Source organism: Epargyreus clarus, unplaced genomic scaffold (genome assembly GCF_041222505.1).
Source record: "Epargyreus clarus isolate Ecla_fem2 unplaced genomic scaffold, WU_Ecla_fem_2.2 ptg000015l, whole genome shotgun sequence".
Classification (NCBI taxonomy): Eukaryota; Metazoa; Arthropoda; class Insecta; order Lepidoptera; family Hesperiidae; genus Epargyreus; species Epargyreus clarus.
Genome location: NW_027332223.1, coordinates 4,058,318 through 4,079,075, shown reverse-complemented (window position 1 = coordinate 4,079,075; position 20,758 = coordinate 4,058,318). Strand labels below are relative to the sequence as shown.

General features: G+C 36.9%; 3 protein-coding genes across 3 annotated transcripts in view; 1 reads left to right on the top strand and 2 right to left on the bottom strand.

Moving 5' to 3' along the window:
- Positions 1–8,642, top strand: part of Wnt6 (Wnt oncogene analog 6) — a 44,880-nt gene extending 36,238 nt beyond the window's left edge. The window contains exons 3-6 of the mRNA XM_073081229.1: positions 6,077–6,183; positions 7,359–7,565; positions 7,741–7,881; positions 8,279–8,642. Coding sequence (XP_072937330.1) covers positions 6,077–6,183; positions 7,359–7,565; positions 7,741–7,881; positions 8,279–8,599 — 776 coding nt within the window. The 3' untranslated portion in view covers positions 8,600–8,642. The remainder of the gene's footprint in view (positions 1–6,076; positions 6,184–7,358; positions 7,566–7,740; positions 7,882–8,278) is intronic.
- A 12-nt stretch (positions 8,643–8,654) lies between these two features.
- Positions 8,655–17,358, bottom strand: LOC140747851 (uncharacterized). Its single transcript, XM_073080467.1, has 6 exons — positions 17,337–17,358; positions 11,306–11,545; positions 10,526–10,713; positions 9,704–9,845; positions 9,327–9,460; positions 8,655–9,212 (listed from the first exon to the last, which is right to left on the bottom strand). Exons 1-6 carry the CDS (start codon positions 17,356–17,358, stop codon positions 8,655–8,657), a joined length of 1,284 nt encoding a protein of 427 aa, XP_072936568.1.
- Positions 16,415–20,758, bottom strand: part of wg (Wnt family member 1 wingless) — a 23,079-nt gene continuing 18,735 nt past the window's right edge. Inside the window, exons 3-4 of the mRNA XM_073081228.1 lie at positions 20,096–20,394; positions 16,415–19,235 (exon numbers count right to left, since the gene is read on the bottom strand). Coding sequence (XP_072937329.1) covers positions 18,708–19,235; positions 20,096–20,394 — 827 coding nt within the window. The 3' untranslated portion in view covers positions 16,415–18,707. The remainder of the gene's footprint in view (positions 19,236–20,095; positions 20,395–20,758) is intronic.

Below are 20,758 nucleotides of genomic sequence, written 5' to 3'. Positions count from 1 at the left end.
CAGTAGATGATCTCGGCGCTATCTCACAATTTGACGGGTCCCGAGGCATTCGCACTTTGTTTCATATCGATATATCGATATAATTTATGTCGTTACTGCAATTGATTAATGTTGTAATTGGTTGCGCTATGAAATGCCATGATTAAGTCGTTAAAGAGGTATTGAGTAGTAATATGCGAGTGATATCGATATTAATATTGCTATTAATATAATTAAGTTTGATGTGTGTGTGCACGCGAAGTGTTTGAGGATGTAATTTTAATTCATTTATAAAATATTGTGGATGTAGTTATTTCTTTTTTGTTACACTAAGAAGCTAGCGATTAATAAGGTTCCAACAGCGGGAGTGATACTGATTGGTGCAATATCTTTTTTATGATAAATACCTTCAAGATTTAATTCAAAACATTAAATTTTCTTGGAGGTCCGTTGATTCTATTGTACAATGGTAGTGTTATGCGCTTTTATATTATAAAAGCTCTTATATTTTAAATGTAAGTCCTTGAAGAATATTTAGTTCTAAGGAACAGCACCTTTGCACCTATGACCGATCTTATATAATAAGTTATATTTCAATGCAGTGTCTTGGTAGTTAGATTATCTTATATATAAAATCTCGTGTCACAATGTTAGTTACCGTACTCCGAAAATGCTTTACCGATATTCACAAAATTTTATATGCATATTCAGTAGGTCTGAGAATCGACTACTATCTATTTTTCATACCCATAAATGATAAGGGTTCTTCACTACTAATTTTTTTTATTTATATGGCAACACAACGTTTGCCGGGTTAGCTAGTAATTTCTAAAATCTCATTTGATTTAAAATTCTAAGTTAATTATAAGATTAGTAGGTAGCTAAGGTATACATAATAAAAATCCTGTTAATGTTCAAAATATAACTTACTTTAATTTCAAATTTTCACTTTTCATTTTTTTCAATTTGTAAGCTTATTTCTGATATTATCTTCATTTAGGTCTTCTATGAGGTATTAAGCATTAAAAGTAATAATTAATACTTGAGTTCTTCTGTATAAGAATATTATTTTCAAGATTTCAATGCAGTGTCTTGGGAGTATGAAATATCTTCTACTTCTTGCACTTCCTGCTCTTCTAAGAATGTCATATAAAAAACTACTGCGAAAGTAAAGTAATGGAACATCATTACTGGATCCATTTTGTTATATTTTTTCTTATATCTGTTATATTTCCATTATGTACTTTTAATATCTTTTTATATTAAAATTCTTATGAAACTTCTGTCAGATGTTGTTTATGTTACCATTGTCATTGTCAATGTCATTTTCTTTTAAATTTTAATTCCTAAAAAAGGTCATTGCATTTTTGTAAACAGATTAAAAATTGTACGTTTGTGAGCCTGACCATTGAAAAGTATCTGAAAATGTGCTGAAAGTAGTACGCATTATTAGTAACTTGGCTCTATATTACACATTTAACGCCGAAGACACACATAATTGTAAATATACCTATACCGCTTACATCCTATCTGATGCATAAACAAATTCACATACGATTGTTCGTACTGAACAAATTTTATCAACCCTTGTTTGTTCAATACCTACATTTGAATTACCCATAGATAGTAACAAGAGCGCTTTATCTCGTTGGACCGTGGCTATGACTGGGCCTTAATCACGCTTCCTACGAAACTGGTTATGTCTACACCTACCGTACAGGCACCTGTTTATATGAAGCTACTTGTCAATTATCCAACCCAAGAAAAGCCGGTGCAGCGTTTCCATGACGTGGAGCACGTGCCCAATGATTGACTGGACGTGAATGGCAGGACGACTCCCAAGCATTTTGACTCAGCAAAAACAAACCCCATCGACGCGTTATGGAACCTTTAAGTGTGAATCAATTTGATTCCATCGGTTTTATTGATCGATTGACAATTTCACTGAATTATTCAGCGAACACGAATACCGACATTCCTCCGCCGCTCGTGGCAGCCTTCGCAAAAAGCACGCACCGTCATGAAGCCCCGAATATAATGACAGGCGGATGTCGTGGGAGTGGTTCGTTGCTGAACATATTTCGAGGCCAGAGACGCTAGAAAAAAGGCAGCGTTTGGTGATGAGAATGTCATGTCCCTCGATCCCGACGACATATTTGCGAGTCGGGGCTGCGTTTTGTGATAATTACAGGGCATAACGCGAGCGGAGCGCGCGGAATGCTCGGCTCTGAGCTCACCGCCACAGATTTATAATGACGGCCGAGTGTCGCGACCGAGCTGTCCTATCGACAGCGCACGGTGCGTACCAGAAAAAGCGTGGCGTTCACGGCATCCGCGCGGGGCGGACCTGTTCCCAGGCCTCTCCCCTCCGCGACCTCGCTTTTTCTCAATCGCCCGCTAAACGACTAGTAAAATATCTCGAAATTGACATTCCTCTCATAATTCCACCCGAGGACGCATCCTTGGAGACGTCCGGCGAAATTTAATTGCCGGCTGATAAAAATACCTATGAAAATCACCGTCGTCGAGAGCCGGTGACGCAGTGTAATTACGGGCTGAATTCTGCGTTGGATGGGTGTGCACTCTCGCTTTTTTGTCGCACGTCAATTATATAAATTGTTTGTGCAATAAATTTCGCTGTATCTCCTTGGACGTGTGGCGGGCTGGCGGAATGCGACGACGATACGAAGTCGTTCCGCGGTATACGGGCCCAATTAGCATGGGATCGATAGGCGCGGCCGATCCCGATCTTCAGCCAACTCCGCATTGCGTAAGCACCGAGTTTATCTAATCTGAACTTAATGAATGCCTCGTTCCTATCACTGAACTATGTTAACGCCTTGTACTGCTAAAATGATGGCAACCTCCTATGTTTAATGTCATAGCTCTAGGGTATTAAGAGTTAAGAACTTAAGAAGATGTATTAAGCACATTACAATTGGACCACCGCAACTGATCTTTCTAATAAAGGCTATTCGATCCGCTTAACGTCCGCGTGCCAGCGCAACAATACAAATCAAACGTACTTACGATAAAGACAGTCATAATGTCTTCTTGCTTAGCATTAGTTACTAGACAATATTCGCGAAGCGTTAGGCCTTCAATTATGCTACGGATCTCGTCTGTGACGAATTCAATGGCAGACCAAAGCTCATCACAGTGTCGTTACGATGATGTCATTAGACTTTGATGGGAGATCGTTTTGTTTATAAAACCATCTTGATATTATTTAATTCGTAATATTTTATGAAGACTGTTCGAGTATACTTAGATTTACATTATAATCTTAAAGAGTAGTTAAAAAATTGAAAATAGGTTATTGGATTGTATTTAAGAAACAATTCAAATTTCGTTTCCGTATTTTCTTTTAAATTTTCCTTCGATTTAGTTGTGGTTAGTGAAGTTTTAAGAACAAATTATATTTGATTTAATTTATTCCCAATCAATTATACATGTATGGTATACGTGTGTATATAAGTATTTAAGTCGATAAGACCTACTGTTATCTTCCCAAATTACTTCCCTGAAAATAAGACCCTTTAAAGAGTTAATTTAAAGCCATTTGTATATAATATAAAACGTGTAAATTAATTAAAAAGGTTTCTAAGGCCTACGTGACCCTCAAAATGAACGAACCCAATCAGAAACGGCTCAAATTTGCGCTGTATCGAATCGATTGGCTACCAAGACTTAGTTAAGTAAATCTCACGATAGCCATAAAGCCGATCAAAGCTTAGTCGTAATCGAAAGACATCGATATGAAGTCATCGACCCAAACAAAAACTTTACTTCAGACGTAGTAAAATAAGATAAGTATGTTAAATTGCGTTAACGGCAGAAAATGGTATATTTGTTCAGTAATATATACGATATTATATACGATTGAAAGTATTACTGGTTACTAATTCTTCCCGTTGATGATGAATGCAATAAAATGCGCTTATTTATTTTCTGTACAATAAATAAATGTGAACTTAGAAAGCACTAAATAAATAATACAGTGATTATAAGTAATATAAGGCTTTCAGTTTAAATTTTCCGAAAGTGAATTTAATATCATTTCGTAAACCCACATATTTCATTCATTTTAGGCATCGATCGCAATCGATTTTAGGCACATTATAATTTTTGCCGCTCTTTACGAAGTACGTATATATTTGTTAGTCAATTTCTGATAGTGGTTTACTATTTTTAAAGTTTAATTACATTACTTAACGAAACTAAATGTGACAATTTAGTATTTATAGGCAAAATATAATTTAGGTGTATTCAATTTGTATTCTACTACTTTGGTTATTGTTTAGTTAACTGCTTTTTGTATTTTACTAGTATAGTTATTAGTTAGTAAACTGATTTACGTGTACTATGGCAAGTTAAGTTGATGTTCGCATATTCAGTGGATGGCTGGCGCGGCAATTTTCACATTATTCATGCCATCTGAATATTCATCCAACATCGGTTGACCCGTCGTTAATTGTTATGGCCAGGTGCTTGCCTAATACACGGCTATGAACGATGTACAACATTTAATTTGTCTAAGCGAACATCACTATGTGAATGATACGAGTAAGATTCTAGTAAATCTAAAATTTTGCGAAATGTTTATACTTAAATATTCTTTTAATTCTGATTGCAGACCTAATCATTAAGGATATTAATTGCAAAATTAAACAAAAAAATGTTTTTTTTTATATTTCAATGACAACCATCATATTTACTACCTACCTAGTAATTTTGTACCTAACTAGGTATGCGGCTATTTTTTCTTTAACATACTAGATACATTATCCCGATATAAAGTATGTACAACTTTTTACAGATTTTGAAATACTTGATCAATTATAAGCAAGTAAACGGATTAACATTATGCTACGAAGTATGTATGTAGTAGTCTTAGCTGTTTATAAGGAAAAGCTATAGAATAATTTATGTAGTAGTTACTCGTTATAAAAATAACTGTACAGAAAATCGTTGATCATAAGAAATACACTCGTAGGCACACTGCAAGCAGGTACATGTTTTTGAAAACAAACACGCCAGTTTCCGACGAAGAAAACATATGATTAAATATAAAGTTTCCGAGAATTACTGGAAGGAGGAAATTCTGCGCAATAAGAACTCCACGATGTCCGTGTTGACCAGTACGTACGAGTTTTTGTCCAACATTGGCTTTAATGACTGTGAAATCCGTCCAATAACGTTCCCCGTCCGCCGCGGCCATGTATCACGGCGATGTTTTATGGACGAGCCTTCGATTCGTGAAGCTCATCGTTCTTTATTACAATGGATACAAACACCGTGTGAATATTGATTTTTGGGTCAACAGCTTCACATTGTAGTGCTTTACGTTCAGCCTCTTGCATTTTATTTCTATGCCCTAGTGCATTGACGACCGCGACGAAACGACTCCAGTTTTCGAGTTATAAAACAGTGACACAGTTATTACCACTTTGCACTTGCAATTCTAATGCCGCTTCGTAAGCTTAACTGTATTCGATTGACTTACATGAAGAACCCAGTTAGAGGTATTAAATGTTTCTCTGTTAATAACGAACGCAGTAAACTCATTGAAATACAATTTACTTCTTTGGACTTTACTTATTTCAACAGTTACTTGTAATTATATTACATTGAGGTCATTGATGTGTGTATAGCTTTTTTGTGATAGAAAGTGCAATCGTTCACGTTATTGATTTTAAGTGAAACTTTTCCTTATGGATATTTATGACGAATCCTAAATAGGACAGGAGTACCATGTACCTAGTCGTACATGCATTGATATTCTTAAATTTAATAAATTTACTCTAAGAGTCACAAGAGTGGCCCCTAGAAGCCATAATATTCTCTTTCACGTCTTTCATTTCTAAATTGAAATGTTGATGTTTCAACAATTATATTTTTATTATAATATTTTATGAATATGATTGTATTTTTGTTATCTTTCTAAGTGATCGTATTTTTTTTATTTTTCCTTAAATCATTTCTCTCCCCTAAGGGCTTCTGAATTCCTTTATGCCCGCGTGCCCCGGCATTTTTAAGATCATAATAATATTGTATACACACAGTATTGATTAGTTTTTTATTTTTATTTTATTAGATACAAGAGAGACGGGGTTCGTGAATGCGATCACCGCGGCCGGAGTGACATACGCTATAACCAGAGCGTGTACAGCTGGATCTCTTCTAGAATGTTCTTGCGAGAAGGTATTGTGTTTTTATATACAGGAAAACTTCGGCCATGAAAAACGTTTGATTCACTGGATTTCGTTTAGATATATAACATCAACTATATACCAGGATAGTAATGCTATCTGCGACAAATTACAGACGTGTTGCAAATTCAGTTTTAATGATGAATGTGGAAAATATATAATTCAATTATTTATTGTTTTGGTATTATTATCAAAGAGTTTTTCATAATACAAATTATTTGGTTTTTTCCAAATCAAACAGTTTTTGTAAAAAAATTAAAATCCTATTGTAAAGATTTTAATGTCCGAAGAAATGTTTTTAAGCGTCTAAGGTAAGTGAACTGCAAAACACTTTAAATTTCGATGAACATTATTAAAGTTAACTAAAACGGTTATTAAATCAAAACACGAGAATTGCCAAGATTTGTTAACGCAGAATAATTTGACATATTATTTACGCTATCTCGCTGAATTAACAAGTCAATTACTATGCACTTTAAATTCAGTTAGCCGTTGAAATAACTATCCTAGAAATAATAAGTAACTATTCAAGAAATAATTGACGATACCAGTAAATCAACGTGCCGGTGTTACTTGTCACGTCAGTTGCAAATATTGCAAAATTGTTGTTTAAGTTTTCATCGAGATGCCAATAACGTGTTTAGTTTATTGCTAAATGGTTATTACATAAATGTTAAGTATTGGAGCTATTTAGAGAATTTGAGCTGAGCTTATTGGGTATTGATTACCGATGTTTATTAATAAGCCACTTACCACCGTTTTTACTTGTAATTTTGTAACATTTTTATTTTTTTAAAAAGAAAAAGTAGTTAATAAAAACAATGTAATAATATCTGCACTCAACAACCTCTTATAGGATTCCAGACTATAGAGTGTATGCACACTCAAGGACAAGTTCAGACCTAGAACCGAAAGATATTTTAAAATATCATAAGTTATATATACTGAACTTTAACAGGGCTAATTTACTTCAATTTATCAAGTTAATACTTAGGTCACTTTGAAAGGTCAATGAAAGCCACATGGCGCCGAAAGGTATTAAGAGCAACTTTATTTTAATTATGACCTATTCCCTTTATTTTTACGCTGATACGACTTATATACGAGTAGTCCCAAGCAATATACATAAAACACTAAATAAAAAATCAAATCAATCTTTTATCCCAGGGTGTACCCAAACCTCGTCGTGGACGAGTGGCCCCGGTGCCTCTTCCCCCGGCGCCAGTACAGTCAGACCGTTGGCAGTGGGGGGGCTGCAGCGACAACGTGCGCTTTGGACTGCAGAAGTCCAGAGAATTCATGGACAGCCGCTACAGAAAACGAAGCGACATAAAGACCCTGATAAAACTTCATAATCACAACGCTGGGAGGTTGGTTAGTAATTTTGGAATACCATCGAATTTTAGTTCAAAAGGGTTTCGTTGCAAAAATTTGTCATAATTATCAAAAAAATCTTCTCATTCTATTCCATATTCCGCATATAAGAAAGCGTTTTATCAAAATCAAGGATGCTAACTTTATCTCTAATTTTAATATTTTTCTGTTTTAGGCAATCAAAAACAATATGAAAGTGGAGTGTAAGTGTCACGGTCTATCGGGATCCTGTACACTCAGGACGTGCTGGTGGAGGATGCCTACCTTCAGAGAAGTAGGCGATCGCCTAAGGGACAGATTCGAAGGAGCTGCTAAGGTAACAAATATTGAACCCAAATTAAAAAAAAATAGATTAAATTAAATTTTTAATATTATATTTCATCACCATTATCATTAGTACCCCACTGCTAGATATGGGTTTTCTCTCAGAAAGGGAAATATCGAAGAGTAAGACGGCCAGGTACAAATTAGTAGACTTCACAGACCTTTGATAACTTTTTTAATATCTCAGGTATGTAGGTTTTCCTCATGATATATTCCTTCACCGTTAGAGCTAGTGATAAATAATTTTATAATACACACGTAATTTTGAAAAATTGGAGGTGCGTGCCTGGGATTTGAACTTCAGACCCCTCCATTGAAATGCCTAGTTTCAACCACTAGTCAAACAATGCTTGTTAATTGTGCTTATTAATAATATATTTATGATGCAGGTAATCTCCAGTAACGATGGCGATAGTTTCATGCCAGAGAGTCCGAGTATTAAGCGTCCAGGCAAGAAAGATATCATCTACTCAGAAGAATCGCCAGATTTTTGTTCTCCAAATTTAAAGACTGGATCTCTTGGCACAGAAGGCCGCCAATGTAATATTAGTTCAGCCGGAACTGATAGTTGTGATCAACTTTGCTGTAGACGAGGATACGTACAAAGTACCATCAGGGAGACTGAGAACTGCAACTGCCAGTTTAAGTGGTGTTGCGAAGTTATATGTGAAACATGTTACGTAAAACGAGACATACAAACGTGCCTATAATGTGATAGCCAATGTAATAAATGATTAATTTTAAATTTAATAACGAATTTTTATTTCAAACAATTCTTTGCTTTCCACCAGGTCGAGTAAACTTTCTGTCGGCCGGTTTTAGTTCGTTTTCATCTTCGGTTTTGTAATCCGATAGTTCTAAAATCTTCTCTGGATCTACTGGCACCTTTTGCTTCATTTTGTTTGATTTTGGAAATTCTTCTTTACTATTATTAATTTCCGGCATGTTTTGATTAACATTATATTCCACTCCTTCTGAATCGTCCTCTTCTGAACTTGCTTTTTTATTTGATTTTATATTGGATGGAGGTGTCGAACCTACAGGTTCTTCGGAGTGAGAATTGCCAGTTGGTGATTCCAATAATCCCTGGGTATTGTCAGGCAATCCTAAATATTTAGGGGGTTTCTTTCTGGGCTGCACTTCATCTTCAGACTCAGGTTCAAAATTGCTAAAATTACTGCTAAGATTGAACAGCTTACTACATTCTGGAACATTTGCGGATCTAAGTCTTTTTTTGGATATAAAATTGTATAACATTCTAATTTTCCAAATATCATTATAACTGAAACCTGTTCCCTCTCCTATGGTAACTTTAATTTCTCTCTGAAATTAAATTTTGATTAGTAGCAACAAAATATATTTTCAATTTAACCGTTGTCGCATAGTACTAAAAAGCCTTATAAAATTGTAAGCAATGTAACATAAATAATTGTCTACCACAGGTTCTATTGTAGCCATCCCATTTACAGTATATTTGTGTAATGAATAGTGTCCAGCGCTCAAGAAATCATAATCAACTTCGTGAAATAACCATTCGTCATTTTTAAGGATGTTGAATAAATAAGCCTTTCCTGAAATGAAATAAAATCGAGTATGCGAGTAAGGGTATTTTTGGCAGAAATTCTGTTGTAGTATACGTATTTTTAATTAGTCTAAAGTACTTATTACTTACATATAATATGTAATAATAGTATGTCTGAGAAGATATACAGACATAAGTATGATGTCCTGTAGATACACAATAACAATAGATATTGTTGATGATTTCTTTATACGATCTTTATTGTCTTATTATAACATAATGTTAACCGTACCAGGCATTATATTCTTTTCCACGATGTTTATGTATTCATCTCTATCTGGCGCATTGTGCTGTGGTGGCACTCCCACTAACGCAAGCACCGCTTCAGCAAGTTCTCCACCAGTTGCTAAACAATCGTACCCAAGTACCACTTTCTGAAACAAAAAATATTAATTTGCTCAAGACAATAATCACCTCCACACCCATCAACTGCTAAGGTGACGGAACCGTTCTTGCTTGTTGACAGCTGTTCAACGCTACTGTTCTGGTTTGAAGGTAGTAAAGGAGAGACACTTATAAGAAGCTCATGGATATCAATATATCTTTTTTTTTTATAATATAGGAGTAGCAGACGAGCATACAGTCCACCTGATGGTAAGTGGCTACTGCCGCCCATGGACATCTGTAATCAACCCCAGATAGGATTAGATATTCCCACCTAAGGTCGGCCACAGATGCGCCGCTACCCCTGAGGACTAAGCTGAAATGCCTCGGAAAAGCCTGTCTCCCTTACCACACCCTTCAAACCGGAACACAGCAGCGCCTAACACTGCTGTTATTAGGTAGAAATAGGTGTGGTAGTATCTGCAACCTATCTCCGATAATCAATCTGAGGTTAATCATATATCTGGAGTTGAGTACAGATGTTTAGGCCAGTAGAGTCATAAAGTGAGTTACGCTAGTTGCTACTTTCATTACATATAAAAATTCTCGGTGAGAAAAAAAAAATCTAGCCTGTCATAATTTTAAGAAGGGCTATTGTGAGAATAATATTATATACATTATGTTTAGCGATAATAAAAGCAGTATCAATATTAGATACAAATATAAGTACCTGCACTCCTACAGTTGTGAAATTCTTAAAAGGATGATCAGCACAACCGAGAAGACCTTGGCGATTGATGAAGATTACCCATCGAGACTTCTCGTCTTCGGGTGGTCGGTACAGCTCGAAGAAATTCAGACCAGCGATTCTATTCGTTTCCGCAAGGAAAGTGCGTATGCGGTCACGGAAGACTTTATCTGGTATCAAAAACATACGACAGAACACATATTAGTATTTTTTATATTTATTAATATGCTACTCTTGATTGTAGGTGGCTACTCTCGCCCATGGACAACATGTCATCCACCACAGATAAGATTGGGCTCCTATCTGGATTGTCTACTGATACGTTGATATTCGTAAGGATACTATACACTTCAAAGCGGAACACAGTAGCACCTAACACTGCTGTTATAAGGCAGAGATACATGTGATGGTGGTGCCTCCGTAGGTGAACTATGAATAAACGAGTCGTCTATAGACATCTCTGTCCAACTTCATATAGAACACGATCTACCTCTCCGAAGCCGTTCTTAGGTGTATTGTTATTGATGCACACTCTTCCTCCGAAACGTAAAATTGCTTTACATTAGAAATGGGTGTGGCTGTTCTAATTTTAAAGACACTAGAACCATATGATATTTTTAGATTACATCTTACACTATGATTCTTAAATTATGATAATTCTACAAGTAGCACTGAGATAATTCTACAAGTAGCAAGTTCTTAAGGATATTTCCTTAATAAAATAAATAAAATTAAAACAATATAAATCCACACTACACTTACCGAAAGAGAACTCATCAATATAGTAAGGAATGACTCCAGCGGGCCATAACTTCAGTTTCTCCATTTCTTCTTCAGTGAAGTCGAAGCCCGGTTCAGCGTTCTCCAGTGTTGAGGCGGAACTAACTTCGCTCTTGAGGACAGATGTGGACCACTTTGCTGGCGACAGCTTACTGTATTTGATATGTGGTACTGGTGGAGTGAACCGATGTATGTTGTATTGTATATCCGCGTCGGCAAATCCTTGAAATACATATAAGATTAGCTTATTTCCGTAACTTTACCCAAGTTACACTATGATGTATTTATATTTATTTTAAATATAATATTGAAGTAAGAAATGAGCATGCCGTCCACCTGATGTTTAGTGGCTTCTGCTACCCATAAATATTTGTAATCAACTCTAGAAGAGATAGTCCCACCAGAGGTTTGTCACTGATGCGTTGCTTCCCCTGAGGACTAAGTTAAAACGTCTCTGATAAGTATACCTTCTTTACCTCACCCTTCAAATCAGGAAATCTTACGTGCGGTCGGCTACGGATGCGTTTGTACCCCTGAGAACTCAATTGAAACGGCTCCGATAAGTATGTCTCCCTTATCACCTCAAAACTCAACACAGCTGCACTTAACACTACTTATAATGCAGAAACAGGTATAACAATGATCTTCTACAGACGAATCTGCTGAAACTTTGTAAATGAGTTACAAGCCTTAGGGGTCGGTTGAGCGCCTGATATTACTAAATCAGTAGTACCAAAATATAAGATAAAGTATGAAATTTTACTCACTTCTCAGACCCAGAATGAATAGCGTACAGGTCATAAAACACCATCGTTGCACTGAGAACATTTCAACTGTGAAACGAGCGTGAATTTCACAATCTCCCACTGTTCTATACCATTTTACGGCTTTACAGCATATAGTTTGCATAAATAAATGATAAGAAACACAATAATAGTAGCAACTTAAAAATAAAAGTACGAAACGGTCTTGAATACACCTATTGGTAAATAGTAGGTACTTACAAGGTATTGCGTGATGTCTATGTGCAGTCAGATTTTAATAAAAAAAAAATGAGTTATACACAAACAACAGAATACTATCTGAGGTACACATTATTGAACAGAAACAGGTGTGGCGGTGTTGATTTTGTAATAGAATCGCGAAAAGCTATATCTCTTACATACTCGTACATCTCATCTTACAAACCAGAACACAAGAGAAGTAGATTATTGTAAGATATATTATTGTATATAATAATAGATCGAGTGTGTTAGTTCAGTATATATGGTTTTCAGAATTTAGGTTAAAGCCTAATAGTATCTAAATGAAGGCGTAGTGGACTTTGGAGTTCGGCCTTAACCTTTCCCTTTTTGATAGAAGACACGGCCCAAACCGCGCAATAGTATTCAGAAATCGGAAGGTAGCGGAATAAATTGCGATCTACTAAAATAAAACAATAAAAAATACAAAAAATAAAAAGAACCATGTTATTATTTAATACTCTATAAAATAAATCTCAAATCATACAAGGACATAAGTGCTAGGACACAACAAGGAAAAGTTCGCAAACTTTCTCATCGCGAAGTCCTTTCGCATGAAAAATTATTCACGCTATTTCAGCCACGCCATTCGTATCTCTTATGACAGATTTCTCAGTTCATAAACATAAATTTTCCAGCGCGCGATACTCGTGGGAACAAGCCCCGGGTTCGACCACCAACACTGATCGACTTTTCACTTTCGAGACAGCCGCATTCAATACATGCTCTTACGACACCTTTAAATAAAGTCTCCTTTACCTCTCCGAGTAACGCTTTGTTAGAAAATAAAGCCGTTTCAGAAAATTGTACGCTATCAAAGCGAGCACAACGGTTGCATTCGCAATAAAACAAAATGGCGGATATATGACAGCTCGCATCGTAACGAACGCGCGCGCATAAATTTTAAAATGAAAACATCATCGTATATCGAAAAGACATCGCAGGTTGTAACCAATGTTGCCATGTGTAATGCTCGTGATATTTATTTGGTCAGCAAAGCAGGCAAGGCAGGTATCAAGTTATGGCAATTGTTATGGCGTACGCATGTACGTAACATGTTATACGGGCGACATGGGCTGCGTTGACGGATAAATGTCTAATGTCCCATTCATCCCTTGTAATTCAAGTGTGCGCGGACCGTCACATGAAAGCGACAGGTACGGTGACCGTTAAGTCTTTACGTAAAACTTGCTTGCTAAGTTGATAAATACGTAAACCAGATTTTAATTTTTACCTGATTTCTCACAAAAATTGAATTCACCTCGTACTAAATATCTAGAGAAATTTAGTAAGTCGAAAATGTTTACTGATAACTATTCCAGACATCTGCACTGAAGTGGACAGCTTAGTCATAGCTTTTTTATATTTTTTTCGGGCCTAGAATCTAAAGTGAATCTAATTTTTTAGAACAGGTGGACAATGTTTATGAATATATTTATGGACATGAACGTAGTATTAATTATAATTTACGCCTATTAATAATATTCCAAATTTTGTCAATCAAAGACCGAATTTGTGGTACGAAGATATAATTTCTACTATGAAGTAATTGTCAAATGTCGATTTTTGGGAGACAAAACATTGGGTAGATTGACTATTAATTACGAGCCTTAGTAATGAAAAACTGCGATCGGAAGTTAATTCCAAGTGACAGTTACTGATATAACTATAAAGATTTACTTTTAAGTGTTTCAAGGGACGTGTTCGACTTTACGTAACAGCCGTAATGTGTAGTTGTGAACTGGGTAATGAGGTATAATTACGGGTCATTATGTGTACTTGGAATAAAGAAAATGTAGACGGCACCTACATATATTGTGAAACGATTATATGAATAACGAATGCGTACCGAAAAGTAATTATTTTTTTCTATTTGAAAAAAGAATTATTTATGAAAGAAATCATAATTGCTAATCGATAATAGTACATTACAATACGAGGACGAAAAATTTTTTTCTGACAAGTGTGAGTTTGCAGGCCGAGCCGCAGGCGAGGACTGCAATCACACGAGTCAGAAAAACATTTTTCGTCCGCGTGTTGTATAAAATTTTATATTACGGGGTCGGAAATGGGGGTTTTGCGCACGCGAAGCGTGCGTAAAACGTCCATTTACGCACGCCGTGATATAAAATAATTTCCATGATTATCTGGGACTATTTGCTCATGTTAGAAAATGCTGGAAATTGTGTTGATTAGAATTTAAGATTTTTGACTAAATAGTTATTTGTTTTTCGCCAGTAAACAATAATTTGGTTAGATCCACCTTCGGACCTTCGATCCTCCTAATATTAGACACTGTAAATCTTATATCTATACTAATATTATAAAGAGGAAAACTTTATTTGTTTGTTTCATTGTAATGAATAGGCTCAGAAACTACTGGACCGATTTTAAAAATTCTTTCACCATTCGAAAGCTACATTATCCACGAGTAACATAGGCTTTATTTTATATGAAATATATTTAATAAATCGATTTTGAAGCGGTACAAAGTTTGCCGGGTCAGCTAGTGTAAGAATAAAATTGAAACCTAAAAAGTATTTTGTTTTATGCGGATTCTGTATTTTTCATATTATGAGGCATGTATTCGTTACGTGGCACTAAGAATGAAGTTGTCACGGACAGAAGACTCCGGTTTCATCTAAATACTTCTTATTATGCAAGTACATATTCTTTAAGCACTTTTCCTTAAACATATAGGTCCACTTTGTTTTTTATCTCATATTTTTTAACATTTAAGTAGCAAATAAACATGGAGTGGCCACTTTATCGTAAGTGGCCGTTGCAGCCCATTGACATCTGTAACTAAATCCGTTGTAACCTATAGTTTCTATCTGAAGTTACAGATGCGTCCCTACTTCTAAGGACTGAGATTGTCGCCTCATATGTAGGCTAGCATACACACCCGTCTACAGAAACACAGTAGGTACTGCTTTACGATAGAAATACGTGCGGTATTACCTTCCCGATCGAACTATATTGGTTCTACCATCTTTCAAAACATGTTATAACGGTGGTAGAGCTCTTTGTGGTTCGACTCCGGCGGCACCACCGGCACACCTATTGCTGCCGTTATAAGCAGTGTTAAGCGCTGCTGTGTTCTGGTTTAAAGGGTGTGGTAAGGGAGACATACTTTTCCGAGGCGTTCCAGCTTAGTCTTCAGGGGTGGCGGCCCTTCTGTGGCCGACCTCAGGTAGGAATATCTAACCCTATCTGGGGTTGATTACAGATGTCCATGGGCGGTAGTAATCACTTACCATCAGGTGGACTGCATGCTCGTCTGCTACCTCTAATTTATAAAAAAAATGTTATACTTATCCTTAAATATATTTTCGTTTGTGAAGGTGCGTTTATAATTATATATAACGGAAACAGCTGCAGCTGTGTTAATTTCACCACCCAAATGTTTCAAAGATATTGTTACTTGATATTTCTATATTTTATAAGTTTATAAGATTGGTTGATTGCAGCGTGTGATTACAAGAAAAAAGATTGATAACATAAAGGTGTTGGAAAACTAACGCCTCACTTATTTGACTTACATCTGGTTTGTTATAGCGATGTAAACTGTTGTCTGATAAACCTAAACTTAATAGCTTGGTAACACGTAACAGTAATGTTAAATACCCGGCATTCCGTCTTACTCTACAAGGGTAGCAATGTATCCAAAATCAGTCTTCTTAAATTCTTCGAAATTAATATTTTTGACGACCCGCGTGGCGGAGCGGTCACCATACCGGTCTGACGTGCAAAGGGTCCCGGGTTCGATCCCCGTCCAGACAGATATCTAAATGATGAATTTATATTTCTGTTCCTGGGTCTGGGTGTTTGTGTATTTGTCTGTGTGTGTCCATGGCACCCACGACACAGGGAATCCTAGTGTGGGGCTGTGAGTGTAGAAATCGTTTAATCTGATTCTACTGACGATCGTGTGATCATGAGGTTTCATCACATAATGAGGAACTTCGCATATATATTCAGTTTAGTTCCTTAATATATTGTACAAATTAAAGTAAATTATTTGTGTTATGTAAGTATGGGAGGAATATGGTAGAAAAGAATAATACGATTGAATTTTTGATAAATTTTGTATTTTTAGTAACAACTAATCAATATTTTAATCATAAATAGATACTGCTAATGTACAACCAATATCATTACAATAATGTCACCCCAAAAGCGGTCACTGGACGAAATATAATTTCAAAAGGTACATTCTCTATACAATAATATGATTTGAGATTCAGATAAGTTCAGCTGATTTCAATTGTACTGTTAACTAAAATTAACAATTAAAATGCTACATTCACATAAATAACTTATAAAAATATCGAATAAACATAATATTTACATGCATAAAATTATTTTGCATTGGCAATTTGATTTAGGCGAAAATAGATAACTGATAAAACCTGGATACTGTCATCAATAAAAGTTCAAATGGCACTGATTAAATTTCAAATTTGAAACACTGGTTTGATTTTAAAATACGTTAAAATACTTTTTATCACATTCGATTCACGCTAAAATTCAAACATGGCGAACATCCTCATGGATATTATAACTACGAATAAAACTGCTCAGTCTTATACATCCGACGTGTAAGAACATTTACTTCAAAATACATTCAGATTTTGTCCCAATCAATCAAGTCTATGTCCACAAATTCGGACTAAACACAAAATAGGTTTAAAATAACGCCGATTATTTAAACATCGGACAACTAAAACTAATCTTATTTCACTTCGAAACAATCAAAAGAAATTTAAAAGTGAAATAAAATATGCACTTAACACAACATTTAATAAATACCTTAATTAAAATACGTTATTTAATACATTTATTTAGTGGAGTTAGCTTATTCAATGCTGTTTATACATGGTGATGTTGAATTAAACTATCTACCAATACTTATAGGCTATACTATTTTATATCACATATGATATATCATTAATGTTGATATATATTTATAAATAAAGCTTCTTTCTTACCGGCAAACTGTTGAATGGACATGTCAGACATTAATACAAAAAATAAAATTAAAAATGTAATAAGGAATGTTCGGTAATTATATGGTAAGTGAACGCCACAGTATATTATCCGATGACATTTTGCTTTTTATCTGTATATCTTAGTTAATACGTGGAATGCGTTTATCTACTGACAGCGTCAGAAAAAGTGAGCAAAAATTTCTCGGACAAAGTTTCCAAGTGTGGAAGAAGCCTAATGCTTTAACTTAGTACAGAATTAAGGTTCCAATTTAGTTTCGCAATAAGTATTCCGAATCAACAGTTTGCGACTATCTTACAAAAATATGTTGGCAGGAAACATAACATAATGCATGCTTTATACGTAATGGACAGGTATAATACCAGCGTATGCTTAAAACGTACAAGTGTCATGTGGCTTTACGTGCCTTTATCGGAATATCGGACGCTGCACGTACACAATATTATACGTATAATACTGATTATTTAATTCGTTTAATATTTAATTAAAATTCTCGAGAGCGTTTATCTCGTAATGTGGGACACTTTTACGATGGCACTACTTATTCACTGATAAGGTCCGGACGCAGCATCCCCTCCCGAACACCCAAGAAGACGCTTTATGCAAATGCACTTAAGCGCCAATTTCCATTAAAGCGGCTCAATAATTAATATAGAAATATAATTACAAGATAATTTCGCTCTTGAGTCTCAAAACAGTAAATGCGACCGACCCGATGCGGATGTCTATAAACAGCGGAAAATTTATGTTCAAAATATACCATTATACAGCATGTATAATATTGATAAAGAGATTTAAACTTTGAAGTGATATTAGGGAATACCACTTAAAGTATTGTCAAAGGAATGTCAATTATAATTATCGGGTACGGTACGCGAAAGCACGGTATCTATAATAAATACACCTGGCCGCGTAAGGAAACCAATAAGCCCAATTCCGATTGCAAACGAGGGATGACAGCCTGACAGAAATAAATCGTCGTTAAACTGGTCTCATTAGTGTCCCAACGACAGAGTCCACAAAAAATAACTTTACTAGATCACATGTTCGCACTTAATAGCCAAATAAATTAACCGGACGAGTAACCGCTTATTTTAATTTCACGCCGGATCAATTATAAGTGTAGGAAGAAGAAATAAACAGCGATACAGAACTATTTACATAAGTCAAAATGAATTACGATTTCGACGACTCCGATTGAAGAAAAAGTGAAGCGATTATATACACCGTCTGTTATCTGCCTCCGAATACTTTTAAACAGGTCCATTCGAGTCCGACTCACAACCGTTCACTGAGAGTTTCTCTCTTTGATCACATTATGTGTACACGTCATCAGAGTTCGCTTCACTTGTCTATAAACATGTGTGAACCACTTTTTCTGTGCTACACAGTTTGCACTTGACTTCGCAACACCAGTGGAACGTGCAGTTGCACCGTTCCACCACGAACATAGTCTCGGTCCTGTAGCCGCGGCCGCAGCACATCAGGTCGCAGCCGTCGACACCGATGCTCGTGTCATTGCAGGCGCGCCCGTGTGTGCCAGGAATGCCGAGCCTCGGGTTCTTTTCGCAGAAACCTGGCGATGATTCCAGGTACACGAGATCCTTGGCCCCCGGAGACTTATGATCCGGGTTGTGGGGCCGCAGTTGGAATCGATATCGATCTCGTCGTGGTACCCGGTGCGGCGCCGCGTCGTTCCGCTGCACGGGCGCTTCGAGGTCCGTGTTGGGCATCATGACCCGCGAGGCCCCGTCGAAGCGGTCCTTCAACGAGTCACCCACGGACCGGAAACTCGGCAACCTCATCCAGCAGGTCTTCACCGTGCAAGATCCAGACATGCCGTGGCACTTGCACTCTTGGCGCATCTCCGATTGTACATGCTGCGAAAGAAAATTAAAATTAATAAAATGAAAACATCCTAAAGGTCTGTTAATTTATTCGATCGCGCGAGGAGGTCTATAATGATGTCCAAATATCTTTAAATTCCTTCGATAAGCTCCGATACAAGTGATCGATGATCTTTACGGAGCACTCCATCGATCGCATCTTACGATCGAGCAAATTGTTACAAATCGTGAGGAGGTGGGCTGGTCGTCACCGCGCGTGGACAGGTCATAAATCATATTCTTGGGACATTTATCATTCTTAGAACGTAGATAAATGACGCGAGGATGGAGACAGTAAATATTTTCCTATCCTCGGGCGCAGGCGCTTCGTAGAAAGTGGTCGACGGAATTTTTTTCATTCACATGTAGATCGCCGAATGTGTTGTACGGCGTGGTGACCAAATATGTGTTAAACAATCGATGGAATGTTGTGAATATTCATCAGGTGGACACCCAGTGCGTCCGTCGTGACAGGAATTAAGCGCGTAGGTTAATGACGCGTTTGGGTGGCTCGAGGCGCCCGACGTCCCTTTTTGATGAATTTTAGGAAGGAACGGACAGTGGGTATGCAAATGTGGGTGTGCGGTGGGAGGGAGATGCGCGAGCGCAACGAATGGGTGCTTGTTGCGCAGTCGTCGCGCGATGGGCCGAGCCGCCTGACGCATAATTAATTTTAGACTTAAGCGACATGTCAAGTGGCTGACAATCGATCGTCACCCGTAATGGTAATGTAAACACGGAGCGATGACATGTCTCGTCGGTAGCTCGATTGTTTTATTTAATGGCTGTTTACAGCGTTAACGTCAAGTGATTGGACGAGGCGAGGACGGGTATAGTGCCAATTGAGAACTTACCGCTCTGCCCGCTTCGTTGTTGTGGAGATTCATTTTTTCTCTGAGGGTTTTCCCTCGTTCGCCGGTGTCGACGAATTCCCGGCTGAATCTGAATCCGAAGCCGATGTTGTCGCTGCAGCCGCCCCATTTCCATACGCGGACGTTGGCTGCCGCTGCGGCGCGGGACCGGTGCGGCACGCGGTCGACATGCGAGTAGTCACAGGTGCAGGACTCGATAGAGCCCTCGGCACACGCTCGGGACACTGCGTGGGTCACCCCCGCACTTGTTATAGCGTAAATGAAAGCCGTTTCGCGGCATCCTGTAACAAACGAAACATTGTTAAAACTAAAGAAATGTTAGTACAAATTTAACGGAATATCTAAGATACTATTTCTAATATAAAATTTTGTTTGCTGCACTCCAACGTTAGGTACTAACCCTACACTGATCACTACCTTACAGCAGTAATGTTGGCGCTATTTCACAGATTCAGGCTACAACTGCGCCTGTGGGACTTTAAAACTTCTGTTCTGTGACTTGTAAGGACTAAATAATTCGGTGTAGGATCTATTGTAATCGAAATAAAAGTTTATACAAAATTTAAAACACCTAAGTTACAAATGCAAAACGCCTAGATTAACTTTTTATTTTCATATCCAAAACTACACCTATAAATCAGCTCC

What these genes read in the sequence shown, in the direction of transcription:
- LOC140747851 (XM_073080467.1), bottom strand. Translation starts at nt 17,358, where the DNA reads ATGTCCATTCAACAGTTTGCCG. An exon ending in TATTGATGAGTTCTCTTTCG is followed by an intron (nt 10,714 to 11,305) that starts GTAAGTGTAGTG and finishes TTTTGATACCAG; the next exon opens with ATAAAGTCTTCCGTGACCGC. An exon ending in TGGCTACAATAGAACCTGTG is followed by an intron (nt 9,213 to 9,326) that starts GTAGACAATTAT and finishes ATTTAATTTCAG; the next exon opens with AGAGAAATTAAAGTTACCAT.